This window comes from Heptranchias perlo, unplaced genomic scaffold (assembly GCF_035084215.1).
Source record: "Heptranchias perlo isolate sHepPer1 unplaced genomic scaffold, sHepPer1.hap1 HAP1_SCAFFOLD_330, whole genome shotgun sequence".
In the NCBI taxonomy this organism is placed as follows: domain Eukaryota; kingdom Metazoa; phylum Chordata; class Chondrichthyes; order Hexanchiformes; family Hexanchidae; genus Heptranchias; species Heptranchias perlo.
Window position 1 is genome coordinate 220855 of NW_027139342.1, and position 18737 is coordinate 239591.

General features: G+C 46.7%; 1 protein-coding gene across 1 annotated transcript in view; it reads right to left on the reverse strand.

The window, feature by feature from the left end:
* Nucleotides 1–14462: 14462 nt before the first annotated feature.
* The window catches only part of LOC137311339 (E3 ubiquitin/ISG15 ligase TRIM25-like), a 73851-nt gene continuing 69576 nt past the window's right edge, over nt 14463–18737 (reverse strand). The window contains exons 6-7 of the mRNA XM_067978620.1: nt 18527–18661; nt 14463–17537 (exon numbers count right to left, since the gene is read on the reverse strand). Coding sequence (XP_067834721.1) covers nt 17017–17537; nt 18527–18661 — 656 coding nt within the window. The 3' untranslated portion in view covers nt 14463–17016. The remainder of the gene's footprint in view (nt 17538–18526; nt 18662–18737) is intronic.

The window sequence follows — 18737 nt, forward strand, 5'->3', positions numbered from 1 at the left end:
CTCGGTCCTAAATGGCCGACCCCTTATCCTAAGACTATGCTCCCACGTTCTACACTCTCCAGCCAGGGAAACAGTCTCTCAGCATCCACCCTGTCAAGCCCCCTCAAAATCTTGTGTGTTTCAATGAGATCACCTCTCATTCTTCTAAACTCCAGAGAGTATAGGCCCATTCTACTCAATCTCTCCTCTTAGAACAACACTCTCATCCCAGGAATCAATCGAGTGAACCTTTGTTGCACCGCCTCTAAGGAGGGTAAGGAGACTAAAACTGTACAAAGTACTCCAGGTGAGGTCTCACCAAAGCCCGGCACAATTGAAGGAAGACTTCCTTACTATTGTCCTCCAACCCCCTTGCAATAAAAGCCAACATACCATTTGCCTTCTGAATTGCTTGCTGTACCTGCAGGTTAACTTTCTGTGTTTCGTATACTAGGACACCCAAATCCCTCTGAACACCAACATTTAATAGTTTCTCACCATTTAAAAAATATTCCCTTTTTCTATTCTTCCTTCCAAATTGAATAACCTCACATTTCCCCACATTATATTCCATCTGCCACCTTCTTGCCCACTCACTTAACCTGTCAAAATCTCTGTGTCCTCCTCAAAGCTCACTTTCCCATCCAGCTTTGTATTGTCAGCAAACTTGGGTACATTACACTCGGTCCCTTCTTCTAAGTCATTAATATAGATTGTAAATAGCTGAGGCCCAAGCACTGATCCTTGCGGCACCCCACTAGTTACAACCTGCCAACCTGAAAATGACCCGTTTATCCCTACTCTCTGTTTTCTGTCCATTCACCAATCCTCTCTCCATGCTAATATATTATCCCCAACCCCACGAGCCCTTATCTTGTGTAACAACCTTTTATGTGGCACCTTATTGAATGCCTTTTGAAAATCCAAATAAATTACATCCACTGGTTCCCCTTTATCTACCTTGATAGTTACATCCTCAAAAAACTCCAGTAGATTTGTCAAACACAATTTCCCTTTCGTAAAACCATGTTGACTCTGCCGAACCATATTATGATTTTCTAAGTGCCCCATTACCACGTCCTTAATAATAGATTCCAGCATTTTCCCAACTGCTGATGTCAGGCTAACTGGCCTGTAGTTCCCTGTCTTCTCTCTCCCTCCTATCTTGAATAGCGGGGTTACATTTGCAACCTTCCAATCCACAGGGACCATTTCAGAATCGATGGAATTTTGGAAGATCACAACCAATGCATCCATTATCTCTGCAGCCACCTCTTTTAGATCCCTAGGATGTATGCCAGCAGGTCCAAGGGATTTGTTGGTTTTTACTCCCGTTAATTTCTCCAGTACTTTTTTTTAACCAGTACTAATTACTTTAAGTTCCTCACTCTCATTAGACCCTTGGTCCCCCACTATTTCTGGGATGCTTTTTGTGTCTTCTACTGTGAAGACAGATACAATATTCTTGTTTAACGTCTCTGCCATTTCCTTATTCCCCATTATCATTTCTCCTGTCTCAGCCTTTTTTTTTATTCGTTCATGGGACGTGGACCAGCATTTATTGCCCATCCTTAATTGCCCTTAAGAAGGTGGTGGTGAGCCGTCTTCTTGAACCGCTGCAGTCCGTATGGTGAAGGTTCTCCAACAGTTAGGTAGGGAGTTCCAGGATTTTGACCCAGCGACGATGAAGGAACGGCAATATATTTCCAAATCGGGATGGTGTGTGACTTGGAGGGGAACGTGCAGGTGGTGTTGTTCCCATGTGCCTGCTGCTCTTGTCCTTCTCGATGGTCGAGGTCGTAGGTTTGGGAGGTGCTGTCGAAGAAGCCTTGGCGAGTTGTTGCAGTGCATCCTGTGGATGGTACACACTGCAGCCACCGTGCACCAGTGGTGAAGGGAGTGAATGTTTAGGGTGGTGGATGGGGTGCCAATCAAGCGGGCTGCTTTGTCCTGGATGGTGTCAAGCTTCTTGAGTGTTGTTGGAGCTGCACTGATCCAGGCAAGTGGAGAGTATTCCATCACACTCCTGACTTGTGCCTTGTAGATGGTGGAAAGGCTTTGGGGAGTCAGGAGGTGAGTCACTCGCCGCAGAATACCCAGCCTCTGACCTGCTCTTGTAGCCACAGTATTTATGTGGCTGGTCCAGTTAAGTTCAGCCTCTAAGGGACCCACATTACTTTTGGTACTCTCTTCCTTTTTACATACTTGTCTTACAATCTGTTTTCATATTTCTTGTTAATTTACTCTCATATTCTACTTTCTCCCTCTGTATCATTTTTTTGGTCATCCTTTGCTGGTTTCTTAAACCTTTCCCAATCCTCAGGCTTGCTACTCTTCTTGGCAATATTGCAAGCCTCTACTTTTATTCTAATACAATCCTTAACTTTTTTAGTTAGTCACAGATGGATCACTTTTCCTGTGGGGCTTTTATTCCTCAATGGAATGTATAGTCATTGAGAGTTATGAAATATTTCTTTAAATGTTCGCCATTGCTTATCTGCCATCATACCTTTTAATCTAATTTCCCAATCAACCTTAGCCAACTCACCCCTCATACCTATGCAATTGGCTTTGTTTAAGTTTATGACTCTAGTTTTGGACTTAAGTACATCACTCTCGAATGCAATGTGAAATTCTATCATATTATGATCACTCTTCCCCACAGGATCCCTGACTATGAGATTACTAATTAACCCTGTCTCATTACACAAGGCAAGATCTAAAATGGCTTGTTCGCTGGTTGGTTCCATGATGTATTGTTCTAAGAAACTGTCTCAAATGCATTCCCTGAACTCGTTCTCCAAACTACTTTAGCCAATTTGATTTGCCCGGTCTATATGAAGCTTAAAGTCCCCCATGATTATTGCATTACCTTTATTACAAGCTCCTCTTATTTCTTGATTTATACTCTGTCCAACAGTATAACTACTATTAGGGGGCCTATAAACTACTCCCACCAGTGTTTTCTGCCCCTTGTTGTTTCTTATCTCCACCCAGACCAATTCTACTTCCTGATCTTCTGAGCCAAGATCCTTTCTCACCACTGTCCCTATCTCATCCTTTATCATCAGTGTCTCCCCCACACCCTCCTTTTCCATTTTGTCTGTTTTTTGAAGAGTCTCATCACAATGTCTGCACTCGGACTCCAGCTCAACAACTCTGAGCCGAAGTTCCTCGAGTTGCAGACACTTCCTGCGGATGTGATTGCTCGGGATCTCACTGGTCTCCACCAACTCCCACATGCTGCAGCTACGACACACCACCTGCCCGGACACCCCATCTCACCTTGTTTTATATATTCAATTAGTTAAACTTTTAATTCGCTCAGTATTCTTAGCTTTAATAATGAATTAGTTGATCTAGTTTAAGTTATTAGTTTAATAAAGTAATAGTTAGAGTTTCCCAACTCTTAGTTTAAACCAATGACCGAGTTTAGAGAGCAAAAAACAGTAAAACTCACCAACCAATGACCTGCCTGCTGCTCTGTGACGTCACTCCTTGATTAGTTTTGTTTGCTTTTTGTTTTTGATTTCACCGAATAATCCCGGGGTTCACCGAATAATCCCGGGGTTCACCGAATAATCCCGGGGTTCACCGAATAATCCCGGGGTTCACCGAATAATCCCGTGGGTCACCGAATAATCCCGGGGTTCACCGAATAATCCCGGGGTTCACCGAATAATCCCGGGGTTCACCGAATAATCCCGGGGTTCACCGAATAATCCCGTGGGTCACCGAATAATCCCGGGGTTCACCGAATAATCCCGGGGTTCACCGAATAATCCCGTGGTTCACCGAATAATCCCGTGGTTCACCAAATAATCCCGGGGTTCACCGAATAATCCCGGGGTTCACCGAATAATCCCGGGGTTCACCGAATAATCCCGCGGGTCACCGAATAATCCCGGGGTTCACCGAATAATCCCGGGGTTCACCGAATAATCCCGTGGGGCACCGAATAATCCCGGGGTTCACCGAATAATCCCGGGGTTCACTGAATAATCTCGTGGGTCACCGATTAATCCCGTGGGTCACCGAATAATCCCGGGGTTCACCGAATAATCCCGCGGGTCACCGAATAATCCCGCGGTTCACCGAATAATACCGCGGTTCACCGAATAATCCCGTGGGTCACAGAATAATCCCGGGGTTCACCGAATAATCCCGGGGTTCACTGAATAATCCCGTGGGTCACCGAATATTCCCGTGGGTCACCGAATAATCCAGTGGTTCAGCGAATAATCCCGTGGGTCACCGAATAATCTCGGGGTTCACCGAATAATCCCGCGGGTCACCGAATAATCCCGTGGGTCAACGAATAATCTCGTGGTTCACCGAATAATCCCGTGGGTCACCGAATAATCTCGTGGTTCACCAAATAATCCCGCGGGTCACCGAATAATCCCGCGGTTCACCGAATTATCCCGCGGGTCACCGAATAATCCCGCGGTTCACCGAATAATCCCCCGGGTCACCGAATAATCCCGCGGGTCACCGAATAATCCCGCGGTTCACCGAATAATCCCGCGGGTCACCGAATAATCCCGCGGTTCACCGAATAATCCCGCGGGTCACCGAATAATCCCGCGGTTCACCGAATAATCCCGTGGGTCACCGAATAATCACTCGGTTCACCGAATAATCCCGCGGTTCACCGAATAATCCCGCGGTTCACCGAATAATCCCACGGGTCACCGAATAATCCCGCGGTTCACCGAATAATCCCGCGGTTCACCGAATAATCCCGCGGTTCACCGAATAATACCGGGGTTCACCGAATAATCCCGCGGTTCATCGAATAATCCCGCGGTTCAACGAATAATCCCGCGGTTCACCGAATAATCCCGCGGGTCACCGAATAATCCCGTGGGTCACCGAATAATCCCGCGGGTCACCGAATAATCCCGTGGGTCACCGAATATTCCCGCGGGTCACCGAATAATCCCGCGGTTCACCGAATAATCCCGCGTGTCACCGAATAATCCCGTGGGTCACCGAATAATCCCGTGGGTCACCGAATATTCCCGCGGGTCACCGAATAATCCCGCGGTTCACCGAATAATCCCGCGGTTCACCGATTAATCCCGTGGTTCACTGAATAATCCCGCGGTTCACCGAAAAATCCCGGGGTTCACCGAATAATCCTGTGGTTCACTAAATAATCCCGTGGGTCACCGAATAATCCCGTGGTTCACCGAATAATCCCGGGGTTCACCGAATAATCCCGTGGTTCACCGCGCTCTCCTGGGGTTCACCGCCCTCTCCCTCGTCGTTCACTGCCCTCTCCCGTCGGTCTCCGCCCTCTCCCTCGTGGGTCTACGCACCCCCCGTGGGTCTCCGCCCTCTCCCGCGGTTCTCCGCTCTCCCCCGTGGGTCTCCACCCTCTCCCATAGTTCTCCCCTCTCTCCCGTGTTTCTCCGCCCTCTCCCGTGGTTCTCCCCTCTCCCGTGATTCTCCGCTCTCTCCCCTGGTTCTCCGCCCTCTCCCATGGGTCTCCGCCCTCTCCCGTGGGTCTCCCCTCTCCCGTGGGTCTCCGCCCTCTCCCGTGGGTCTCCCCTCTCCCGTGGGTCTCCGCTCTCTCCCGTGGTTCTCCCCTCTCCCGTGATTCTCCGCTCTCTCCCCTGGTTCTCCGCCCTCTCCCGTGGGTCTCCGCCCTCTCCCGTGGTTCTCCCCTCTCCCCTGGTTCTCCCCTCTCCCGTGGTTCTCCCCTCTCCCGTGGTTCTCCCCTCTCCCGTGATTCTCCGCGCTCTCCCGTGGTTCTCCCCTCTCCCGTGATTCTCCGCTCTCTCCCCTGGTTCTCCGCGCTCTGCCGATTCTGACGGTTGTGCTGCTGTTGCTCTTTAAATCTTCTCCTCAGCCTCTCCCGTGGTTCTCCGAGTACCGGGAGGGAGAACGTCATCCACAGGCTCAGTCAGGCATGTCCCAGGAGTGAAGCCAATTCAGTAAAGGCTTTCGAACAGGCTTAAGAGAAACGTGTGTTGCTGCGAAATGCTGGATTGGGAGAAACCGAGGCAGGAAACACACTCCCACTATTTGTGCTCTCACATGTTTGGAATCTGCAACCAGCAAAGAAGAAAGAACTTGCATTTCTATAGCGCCTTTCACATCCTCGGGACGTCCCAAAGCGCTTTACAGTCGATGAAATACTTTTGAAATGTGGTCCCTGTTGTAATGTAGGAAACACGGCAGCCAAATTATGCACAGCAAGATCCCACAAACAGCAGTGAGATAAATGACCGGGTCATCTGTTTTAGTGATGTTGGTGGAGGGCTAAATATTGTCCAGGACTCCGGGGAGAACTCCCTTTTGCTTCTTCGAATAGTAGCATGGGATCTTTTACATCGAGCTGAGAGGGCAGACAAGGATTCGATTTACTGTCTGATCCAAAAGATGGTACCTCCGACAGTGCAGAGCTCCCTCAGTACTGACCCTCCGACAGTGCAGCACTCCCTCAGTACTGACCCTCCGACAGTGCAGCACTCCCTCAGTACTGACCCTCCGACAGTGCAGCGCTCCCTCAGTACTGACCCTCCGACAGTGCAGCGCTCCCCCAGTACTGACCCTCTGACAGTGCAGCGCTCCCTCAGTACTGACCCTCCGACAGTGCAGCACTCCCTCAGCACTGACCCTCCGACAGTGCAGCGCTCCCTCAGTACTGACCCTCCGACAGTGCAGCGCTCCCCCAGTACTGACCCTCTGACAGTGCAGCACTCCCTCAGTACTGACCCTCCAACAGTGCAGCACTCCCTCAGCACTGACCCTCCGACAGTGCAGCACTCCCTCAGTATTGACCCTCCGACAGTGCAGCGCTCCCTCAGTACTGACCCTCCGACAGTGCAGCGCTCCCTCAGTACTGACCCTCCGACAGTGCAGCACTCCCTCAGTACTGACCCTCCGACAGTGCAGCGCTCCCTCAGTACTGACCCTCCGACAGTGCAGCGCTCCCTCAGTACTGACCCTCCGACAGTGCAGCACTCCCTCAGTACTGACCCTCCGACAGTGCAGCTCTCTCTCAGTACCGACCTCCGACAGTGCAGCGCTCCCTCAGTACTGACCCTCCGACAGTACAGCGCTCCCTCAGCACTGCACTGAATGTCAGTGTAGATTTGTGCTCCAGTCTCAGTTCCACCATGGATCAGTCAGTTTACCTGAGACACGGAATTGCCTTTGTTTTGCTCTGAGATGCGTCAATGATGCAAAGTGATGGAAATGAAAGTTTGCTATTCCCGTATCCATCGTCACGTTTTGTGTTGGGCAGTGAATTGATTTGCTTCGAAGCTGCCAGAAAATTTTCCCTCAAACTGTATTTCAAAGTTGAAGCCAAGTTGGCTGCTCAACAAAATGTCTGAACTTCACGATGAGAACTGACACAAATCTATGGAATGACTGGCAGGGAAACAGTGAGACTTCGTGCAACTAAACTGTGTTGATAAGGTTTGTTTCTGCAAAACTTTTTGACGACCATTTCCAATCAAAGTAGAAACCCGTAGAGAGAGTGAGGTAACGGACAGGGTGGGTGAGATGGGGGGGCTGAACAGACAGGAGGTATTGCGAGGAGGCATTGCACTCCTAATTTCGAGCTCAATAATTACACGAACACGGTGTTCCTGGCACGGGCACAGTAACTGCAACAAAGAACTCAGTTACTCTTTGAAACCACAACTCGAAACAAATGGCGTCCGATCATCTCGATTTCTCCTCATCCCCAAATATTCTTTTAAAAACAACTTTAACGTTACAACATTATCTGAGCCAAATCTAATAGATTTGGATTCCAGAGTACAGGAGGGAAAGACCATTTGGTCCATCAAAGCTGCTTCTTCTGAAAGACCCATGTGCTGTTTGAACTACAGTGGAATCTCCCAAACTGTTGTGAGGGAGGTTGAACAGCCACAAGGGAAATTCCCCAGAGGAAACCCTGTGAAATTTCTCCAACCTCTGAAGTAACCAAACAGAAACTCCAGTGGACTGGAGAGTGGCCCAGGTTGTGTTTGACCTTGCTTATAACCTTCCATCCTTTCCCCCTGAGCTTTGTTCTTTTCTTCTGAAGGCACTGACTCTTTGCTGGGGTTAGTTCAACAGGTGCGAGTGTCCCACCACCATTCACGTGTGAGCTCCAGCAGTGTGGGCTGACAGGCTGTCCCATTGTGAAGAGAACCAGAGGCGAGCTGGGATTCTCTTCACATCCCACATTCCAGGAGGGGACACTGGATGGTGATCAGAAGTGGGGACCCTGCCTGATTTTACTGTGAATTGCAGCATCCTGACCTCTGACCTGGTTAAAATAAGCAGTCGCCAGCGTGTGACTTCCTGCCCCTTGGCTTTAATGGACAGAAAACCACAGGTTGGTGACCAGAGAATGGGGAAACTCGGGCCCACGGATCAAACGAGGGCCTCCTTGGACTAAATGGCTTATTGTCCCACCATTACCACTTAAACCGGGCTGGGACCAGCGTCCTGGTGAATTTAATAACTCGGGCTGTAGATAGGGCTTTAAACTAAAAGTGGGGCGGAGGGGTCAGGGGAGGGGAAATTTAGAAATCTAATGAGAAAAGTCAAGGGAACAGAGCAGTGTAGTGATTTGGGTAAAGATAAGCAGAGTGTGGCAGGAAGGGACAGAGAGTTTACCAATAATAGAACATCAACAAGTAAGGTCAAAGCAGGAAAAAATGGTAAAAAGTCAAGATTAAAGACTCTTTATCTGAACACATGGAGCATTCGGATCAAGATCGATGAATTAGTTGCACAAATAGAGATAGGTGGGTTTGGTCTAACAGCCATTACAGAGATGTGGTTGCAAAGTGACCACGGTTGGGAAGTAAATATTCGAGGGTACGAGACTCTTAGAAAAGACAGACAGAATGGAAAAGGAGGGGGTGTAGCCCGAATAATAAAGTGTGACATAAGGACAGTGGTGAGAAAGGATCTCAGCTCAGATCAGGAAGTAGAATCAGTGTGGGTGGAAATAAGAAATAACAAGGGGCAGAAAACACTGGTGGGAGTAGTTTATAGGCCCCCTGATAGTAGCTATACCGTTAGACAGAGTATTAACCATGTAATAATAGGTGCTTGTAACAAAGGTAATCATGGGGGACTTTAATCTTCATATAGACTGGGCAAATCTAATTGGCAAAGGTAGTTTGGAGGATGAGTTCATGGAATGCACTCGAGATGGTTTCCGAGAGCAACACGTCATGGAACCAACCAGGGAACAGGCTATTTTAGATTTTGTATTGTGTAATGAGACAGGGTTAATTAGTAATCTCACTGTAAAGGGTCCTCTGGGGAAGAGTGATCATAATATGATAGAATTTCACATTGAGTTTGGGAATGATGCACTTAGAAACTAGAGTCTTAAACTTAAACAAAGCCAATTACATTGGTATGAGGGGTGAGTTGGCTAATGTAGATTTGGAAATTAATTTAAAGTGTGTGATGGTTGAAAAGCAATGGCAAACATTTATAGAAATATTTCAATCTTCTCAACAAATATACATTCCATTAAGAAATAAAATCTCCATGGGAAAAGTGACACACCTGTGGCTAACTAAAGAAGTTAAGGATAGAATTAGATTAAAAGAAGAAGCCTATAATGTTGCCAAGAAGAGTAGTAAGCCTGAGAATTGGGAGAGTTTTAGAAACCAGCAAAGGACGACCAAAAAATTGATAAAAAGGGAGAAAATAGAATATGGAAGTAAACTAGGAAGAAATATGAAAATGGATTGTAAGAGCTTCTACAAATATGTAAAAAGGGAGAGAGTAGCAAAAGTAAACATTGGTCCCCTAGGGGCTGAGACAGGAGAAATTATAATGGGGAATCAGGAAATGGCAGGTGCGTTAAACAAATATTTTGTAACTGTCTTCACAGTAGAAGACATAAAAAGCAGACCAGAAATAGTGGGGAATGAAGGGGCTAATGAGAGTGAGGAACTTAAAGTAATTTTTATCAGTGGAGAAAAAGTACTTGAGAAACTAATGGGACTAAAAGCCGATAAATCCCCTGGACCTGATGGCCAACTTCCGAGGGTACTAATGGAGATGGCTGCAGAGATAGTGGATGCATTGATTATGATCTTCCAAAATTCCCTCGATTCTAGAATAGTCCCAGCAGATTGGAAGGTAACAAATGTGACCCCACTATTCCAGAATGGAGGGGGAGAGAAAACAGGGAACGACAGGCCAGTTAGCCTGACATCAGTCGTCAGGAAAATGCTGGAATCCATTGGTAAGGAAGTCGTAACAGGGTACTTCGAACATCATAACGTGATAAGGCAGAGTCAACATGGCTTCATGAGAGGGAAACCGCGTTTGATAAATCTATTAGAGTTTTTTGAGGATGCAACTCGCAGGATAGATAAAGGGGAACCAGTGGATGTGGTGTATTTAGATTTTCAAAAGGCATTCGATGAGGTGCAACGTAAAGGTTGTTACGCGAGATAAGGGCTCATGGGATTGGGGGTAATATATTAACGTGGATAGAGGATTGGTTAATGGACAGAAAACAGAGAGTAGGGATAAACGGGTCATTTTCGAGTCGGCAGGTTGTAACTAGTGGGGTGCTGCAAGGATCAGTGCTTGGGCCTCAGCTATTTACGAAGGGACCGAATGTAATGTATCCAAGTTTGCTGATGAAACAAAGCTGGGTGGGAAAGTAAGCTGTGAGGAGGACACAGAGAGTCTGCAAAGGGATATGGACGGGTTAAGTGAGTGGGCAAGAAGGTGGCAGATGGAGTATAATGTGGGGAAATGTGAGGTTATTCACTTTGGGGTAGGAAGAATAGAAAACCAGAATATTTTTTAAACGGTGAGAAACTATTAAATGTTGGTGTTCAGAGAGACTTGGGTGTCCTGGTACAAGAAACACAAAAAGTTAACATGCAGGTACAGCAGGCAATTAGGAAAGCAAATGGCATGTTGGCCTTTATTGCAAGTGGGTTGAAGTACAAGAGTAAGGAAGTGTTACTACAATTGTACAGGGCTTTAGTGAGACCTCACCTGGAGTACTGTGTACAGTTTTGGTCTCCTTATCTAAGGAAGGATATACTTGCCTTAGAGGCGGTGCAACAAAGGTTCACTGGATAATTCCTGGGATGAGAGGGTTGTCCTATGAGGAGAGGTTGAGTGGAATAGTCTTGGACTCTCTGGAGATTAGAAAAATGAGAGGTGATCTCATTGAAACATGTAAGTTTCTGTGGGCACTTGACAAGGTAAATGCTGAGAGGTTGTTTCCCCTGGCTGGAGAGTCTAGAACTAGGGGGCACAATCTCAGGATAACGGGTCAGCCATTTAGGACTGAGATGAGGAGGAATTTCTTCATTCTTTGGAATTCTCTACCCCAGAGGGCTGTGGATGCTGAGTCGTTGAATATATTCAAGGCTGAGATCGTTAGATTTTTGGACTCTGGGGATCAAGGGATATGGGGATCGGGTGGGAAAGAGGAGTTGAGGTTGAAGATCAGCCATGATCTTATTGAATGGCGGAGCAGGCTCGAGGGGCTGTATGGCCTACTCCTGCTCCTATTTCTTATGTTCTGATATACTTATCCGCTGGATTTACCCACAAGACCACTGGGGGGATATTAGTCACCTTCTTAACCAGATATTTGTCCAGTCCTTTTTAAAGGAGTTCACATTAACTGCTGTTGATGGAATTCTATTCCAAGACTCTGATCTGGAAGAAGTCGGGGGGGTCGTAAACTGATCAGGAGAGTGACCATGGGCAGGAAGGTGGTCCCGTGCCCACTCTCTCTGTTCATACAGACAGGGAATAAAAATACTTTACAAAACAATAATTTGGTTCAAAAATAAGAATATTTGCAGCAGGAAACTGGTGATGAAAAATCAGGATCATTGCTGGAATTGTTTGTGTCTGAATAATTATGTATCCCATTCATGGATAAAAGGATTAGAAAAATAACCAACTGCGGCCAATTTGGGGAAAAAGTCTGAGAAATGTCTCCCCCGCTCCACGAGACAAGCTGCAGGAGACTGGAGTCACCAATGACCCATCACTACATGTACATAACCTGCCCTCCTCACCCACCCTCTTTAATGTCCTTAGTAACACAGCAATGGACAGGACCAGAAAAGACCATTTTACATGACCAGCAGGCATTTTACACACAGCAAGATCCCACAAACAGTAATGAGATGGAGGGCCAGTTAATCTGTGTTGGTGGTGGGACTGGGTTAATACATCGTTTGGCCACCAAGATTTTCCTTCTGTTAAGTGAAGGTCCGAGTTAACATGTGCAGCACTTTTCTACAGACCCTGCACTATGAGGGCTACAGCTCAGGTTCAATCTGTTCTAATGCTCCTGCTACACTGCTTCAACAATGGGCCTGAAATCTCCCCCCATCCCCTGCCCTGTGTGACAGTTTACATTTCTCACACCAACTGTACTTGTGCACAGTGAGGCTGCCAATTGGATGCTGAATAACGGTCGACTTCTGTGCAATGAACCCAACAGGAATTGCACTGCAAACTCCCAAACTCATTTCATTACTTTCCTTTGAATAAAGATATCTCGGTATATCTACTGGCTGTACTCCCGCACACTGAAAGCCTGAATGTCACAATAATTCACACGGACTTACTGGACAAGAATTTGTCTTTTTTATGTGTTCGGGGAAATCAAACATTAATTTTTTCCTTTGGAAAAACGGGGCCTTAAAATCAATTTCTCCTGTGACCAGGGGCAAGAGTTTGAGGGATTCATTGAAATGTGGATGGAATCGTGCAATCCCCAAATCATCAGGTCCCTTTGGAATAATCAGGGAACAGACTTTTCCAGTCAAGGTAAACCAGTGACCCCAATTATAAACAGACAGAACTGCTGAATGCCATCCCCAAAACACCAGGTGAAAACCCAACAATCTCAAAATAACAACAGAATCTGACTTTGAGTCACAGTAAAGCAGTGGCTCTGATTATGAGTAACAAAGCTGGGCGAGGTCGGGAGAGGGAGAACAAAGGACATCAGCAAGGCTGCCTGAAGATGGGAGGCTTATCTCGGGTTTTGAAAACCACTTCTGAAACCAATGAGATGGTTCGAGTCTCAGTTTTCACAGTCCCAGGATGTGATGTTAAAAACACACACAGACTTATTTTCATGTAATCACCGTAGATGATCACGTGATAAATTTGCAGTGGTTCGATTACAGTCATTAATCCTCGAGTGTGAAAGACATCAAGCATCAACTGCCTGGGCACCTCTGCCCTCAACGAGCTGGTGTGGGAGAACGGACATTGTCACACTGGTACAATTTGGTGAACACTGCTCAAACAGTACAGTAGGAGTTCTGAAGAGAGGCCAAACACATGCAGTTCTGCAAATTCATAGAATCTTGCAACACAGAAGGAGGCCATTCGGCCCATCGAGCCTGTGCCGGCTCTTTGTTAGAGCTATCCAGTTCGTCCCATTCCCCCGCTCTTTCCCTCTAACCCTGCAAATCTTTTCCCTTCAAGCATTTATCCAATTCCTTTTTGAAAGCCATGATTGAATCTGCTCCCACCACCCTTTCAGGCAGCGCATTCCAGATCATAACCACTCGCTGCGTAAAAAAGTTTATCCTCATGTCGCCTTTGATTCTTTTGCCAATGACCTTAAATCTGTGCCTTCAATTCTCAACCCTTCCACCAACAAAAACAGTTTCTCTTTATTTACATTATTTAAACCCTTCATGATTTTGAACATTTCTATCAAATCTCCTCTTAACCTTCTCTGCTCGAAGGAGAACAACCCCAGCTTCTCCATTCTATCCACGGAACTGAAGTCCCTCATCCCTGGAACCATTCGAGTAAAAGTTTGTACACATTGTCCAAAGATTTTAAAGAAAGTTTTGGGTAGGAATTTCCACTTCCCATTTGATCAAGATGATTATCCGACCAGAACAAAAGCCATTTTTATTTTGGGATACCATCCCTTCACCGTATGTTCTCCATTCACCTCAACCCAGCTGGTTAAGAGGGTGATAAGACATTGGATTAATGTCCTCCCACTTGGTATCTGAAACCATCAGCAAGGCAGAGCACCAGGACCCAGTGGAACACGGTCAGCATGGAGGGCATTAGGCTTATTCAGTACATCAGCTCAAAACACACTGTTGTTCCTTTTCCCACTCTCTCTCTTTCCCATGGTTTAAACAAGTTGATACGACAGCATCTGATGTTTACAACAGCTTCTCACAGACTTTCAAGGCCTCACAGCTGTCTTATCTTTAACCGTCCAGACAGTCTGCTGAATAAGACTTTTCCAATGTGACCAACCTTCCCAGCATGCTGCCTTGAACAGTCAGTTTAACAGTTCCTTTGTTGAATTAATACTTTTAACCAAACTCAGCTCCTTTAGCAGGTAATTAATAACTGGGATTGAAAAGCCCAAAATCCTTCAGTCTCCCTTCAACTGAGTGTGACCGATCGAACAACTGACTTTAAATCATTCAATGAATCTGAATTGCACTCACCACAGATAAGGTTAAGAATTGTTGTTACAAGAAGTTTAATCACCGTGACATCGACACAAAAGTTCATTCAAATACGACAAATGAAAGAAAAGTGTTCCAATCATAACAAGCTGAATAATAACAAAAAGTATAGACATGATTTTCACCCAAGGATGCTGTCCCACATTATAGACGAGCTCCCACCATTCATGATTCCCAAGGGGAGAGGTCCCCTTTTCAATCTCAGCATTACGTTGTTTCATGTGCACTGTCAGTCTATCAATATTAGGGGTTTTAAACTACAGAAGTAATCTAAGAAAGTGGTTTCCCTTCTTACTTCTCAGTCTCAATCTTCAACAGCCCCTCCCTCCCCCTCCTTTGTGGGATCCTGGGGGCCTTATCCAAGGTCCTCATCTTGTTAGCATCACAGACCGATCTCCAGCCATTTGCTCTTCTAATCGAAGTTTCATTTGGTTAATATTACACATCATGATAGAGACAAAGAAAATCATAATACATTGTACAGAAAACTACAGAAACTCAGCTCCCCCAAATACTCCCATATTATCAAGAAATCTTGGACTTCAAAGATCCTCCAGCTCCCCTTTTTCCCATTATCCATCTTGTGGATAATTCAGGCTAAGTATTATTTCTGCCCGGCCCTCAGTTGTCCCAATTTCATTGTTAACTCAAAGAAACCCAACCCTGAATTCTGGAAATCCAAATTCTCTGTCCCTCTTTACTTTAATTTCAATCCCTCTGACAGGTACCAGTGTGTTTAACTCGATCCTGATTGTTTCATTAACTGGTCGGTTTATGGAGTTTGTGTCAGTGCTTTGATTAAAAAAAGTTCAGATCAGTAGTGACCCAGTATATGTCCTCACTCTCCTGAGCACATTAACCATTTCATGTAGTGATGTTGTCAACGTGACTGAGCGTGTCTGAGACCCGTTCTTCAGTGCATCTTCATCATGCATTCCACATACGAGTTGCCTCACACGCAACATATCACATTTACACACAGCGGTTTCCCAAAATCATCCCAAACGTGACATCAAATACAAACTATTCCTGCACTTTCAGTCTGTCTTATCAACAGATCGGGGGGTGTCTGGAGGTCTTTGCTTATCTCCCCCTGCACGGTCCCGATGTCTCGGGTAGTGGCCAGGTTATAAAATATTCTTCTCACTGCTCAGTATAAGCAAGGACACAACCATCTCCAAGAGAAAGCTGTCAATGAACTATTCTTAACTCCCCTTCCCTGACTTTCACTGGATTGTGCATTGATCCCTGATTGATGTCCTTTGGGGGTTGTTCCCAGGTGATCTTTGTTTCTCACCGGTCACTCACACATCTTTTTCCCGACCCGCTGGTTTTGGTCATCACAAAATGTCCCATTATCACCCATGGTCACCTGGGACACTGATTGTAGACCCCAATTGGTGGGGCAATTTTCCTGTTTATACCTCACACACTCAGTCACTTCCTCGTGTCCAATGAAGTTAAACATCCCATAATATTACCATTTCATGTTGGTCGTGAGCCCTGGAGGAACCTTACTGTCCAATAAACTAAAAATCATTACCCCATAAACCATAGATTAAAAGTTCCCAGTCTGGTCCAATCTAGCAATACATTTACTTAGTTTCGGACAGATGTGTTACCCCCCTGGGCAGTCCCAGAAGCTCTCAGCAATGCCCAGGAGACCCCGGGGGTGGAATTAGTCTCTGGTGTTAGTGCAACACGGGCGATAGTGAATGGACAGCCCATTTTACACCCCGCACGATTTTCCTTTCCACTGAAGTCAGTGTAACTCGGGCTGTCGATTCACCATCGCTGTTTTGAGCTACGGCCAAAGAACAATTTCAACCCCAGCCTCAGATTTTCAGAGCAGCTCTTTAAAGGGACCGTGATCTGTCACTACTATCATTCACTACTGAGATTAATACAGTCACACCTGTCACTACTATCATTCACTACTGAGATTAATACAGTCACACCTGTCACCACTATCATTCACTACTGAGATTAATGCAGTCACACCTGTCACTATTATCATTCACTACTGAGATTAATACAGTCACACTGGCCATTACTACAATTCACTACTGAGATTAATACAGTCACACCTGCCGTTACTATCATTCACTACAATTATGGAACTAAAGTAGTAAAATTCTACAACTGAAGTAGACAATCAATTGTAACACCACGAATTACAAGCAAACTCACGTAAAGTTACTATTTTTAGTGTTAGTGACAGACCCGCACAAAGAAAAGCACAAAGGCCCCACGGATCCTTAAAAGCAGCAAAGCTCTGAGCTCCTGACATCGTCAGAGGGGCAGACCCAGGAGTGACATCATCAGAGGGGCAGACCCGGGAGTGACAAAATCAGAGGGGGCAAGCCTGGGAGTGACATCATCAGAGGGGGCAGGCCCGGTAGTGACATCATCAGAGGGGGCAGGCCCGGTAGTGACATCATCAGAGGGGGCAGGCCCGGTAGTGACACCATCACAGCCTGCTCCCCAGGAAATGATATCACCTCAGGATCCAGAAACTGAAAGTGATGTCATCAAGTCTCAGATATCAGGATTAATTTAACAGTTTTAGGGATTTGTTCCTACAATAAAATGCTGGAAACACGGGTTCAGTGAATGTGGTTTGAAATGTGTGTAAATGTCTCAGTGAGTCAGTGACCCCGTGAAATGACAGAGTCCCGGCCTCGTAGTCTAACTGAACTCGGATCCTGATGTTAGACGGGATCGGTGGGAGGCAAATGTCCCGGGAATTGTGACCGGCTGTGAGAGAACCATAATGAACATATAAACACCAGGATTTACTGCTGTTCCCAAGATAAGAGATTCCCCCCTTCCTCTCTACACTCCCACACACAATCCCTATTCCCCAGAGATTCCCATTAGTCTCCACATCCCAGGAATGGGATCCTGAGGAGAAACTCTGGGAGCAGAGGACTTGGGGATAGTCTTTAAACCTTTCTGGGTGAGGTGGGTAGGGCTGTTTCCGTTCAGTCCATGTTACTGATCTCAGATCATCAGACAGAACCAAGTTCCAGTTTGCTGTCCTTGGAGCCAGGCTTATCGGTGACCTTTGCCCTAGAGAGGGGAGAAGAGATTGGTCAGACTGGGTTATTCCACTCAGATCAATGATTGACAGCTGCAGGGTGGGAGAGTCAGTATTTCCCAGACAGTGTCAGCCCCATATTACCTCTTAGACTGGATTCATCCCATGTTAAATCAATGGCCTTCAATCAGAATCCCTGTTAAATAGCAGTGTGTGGGTCCCAGTGCTGTACACTCAGTGCAAACACTGCAGTGGAGACACACAGTAGCAGTCAGTTTAATCACACAAGCCCCTGGCACTGTGCTCACGTTCTCCCAGACACAATGGAGGGGATTCACCGGCACACAACACATCCCACAGACTCACAGTTACAGCCCCACAATCTCAGCACCGGCTGTACTGGGAACACACAGCTCACAGGAGTGTGCCCTGGGCTCTCTCCCTCCTGTTACTGTCCCATCCTGAATACAGGAGTGTGCCCTGGGCTCTCTCCCTCCTGTTACTGTCCCATCCTGAATACAGGAGTGTGCCCTGGGCTCTCTCCCTCCAGTTACTGTCCCATCCTGAATACAGGAGTGTGCCCTGGGCTCTCTCCCTCCTGTTACTGTCCCATCCTGAATACAGGAGTGTGCCCTGGGCTCTCTCCCTCCAGTTACTGTCCCATCCTGAATACAGGAGTGTGCCCTGGGCTCTCTCCCTCCTGTTACTGTCCCATCCTGCCCACAGCTTGATTGGAGCCTCCATCAGTTTACAAACAGTACCGCGGATTCACCTGAGAATTCGGATGAATCTTATGTCCCTTCGGTTAGTCCCTGTTCACTGTGAGTTCCCCAGGACCCCCCTCCAGCCCTGTGTCTGAGACTCGGACCAATTCCGAGTTGTGGAGAGGAAAGAGGTGCAGGAACTCGACCCTCGAATCCTCTGAGCTAAACCCTGACTGAAGAAACACCAGAGAAAAACAAAGAGTTGAACAGAAATGAATCACTGCCCCCGTGATCCTTGTGTAAGATTATAAACAGACCTTGGGATATTCCCGCTCTTCCCGTGATCCCAGTCGACAGCTGGAGGACATTCCCTGGGACAGGGGCTGCCCCAGAGGAGCTGTGTGGGGGAGGAGTTACATTCGATGGGCCACTGTATTCGGTGGAAGCTGGCACTGTAAACAAAGCACACGGTGATTGGGAATTGTGACCCAGCGAGGTCCAGCCTCCTTCATATTACTGGATGGTGGG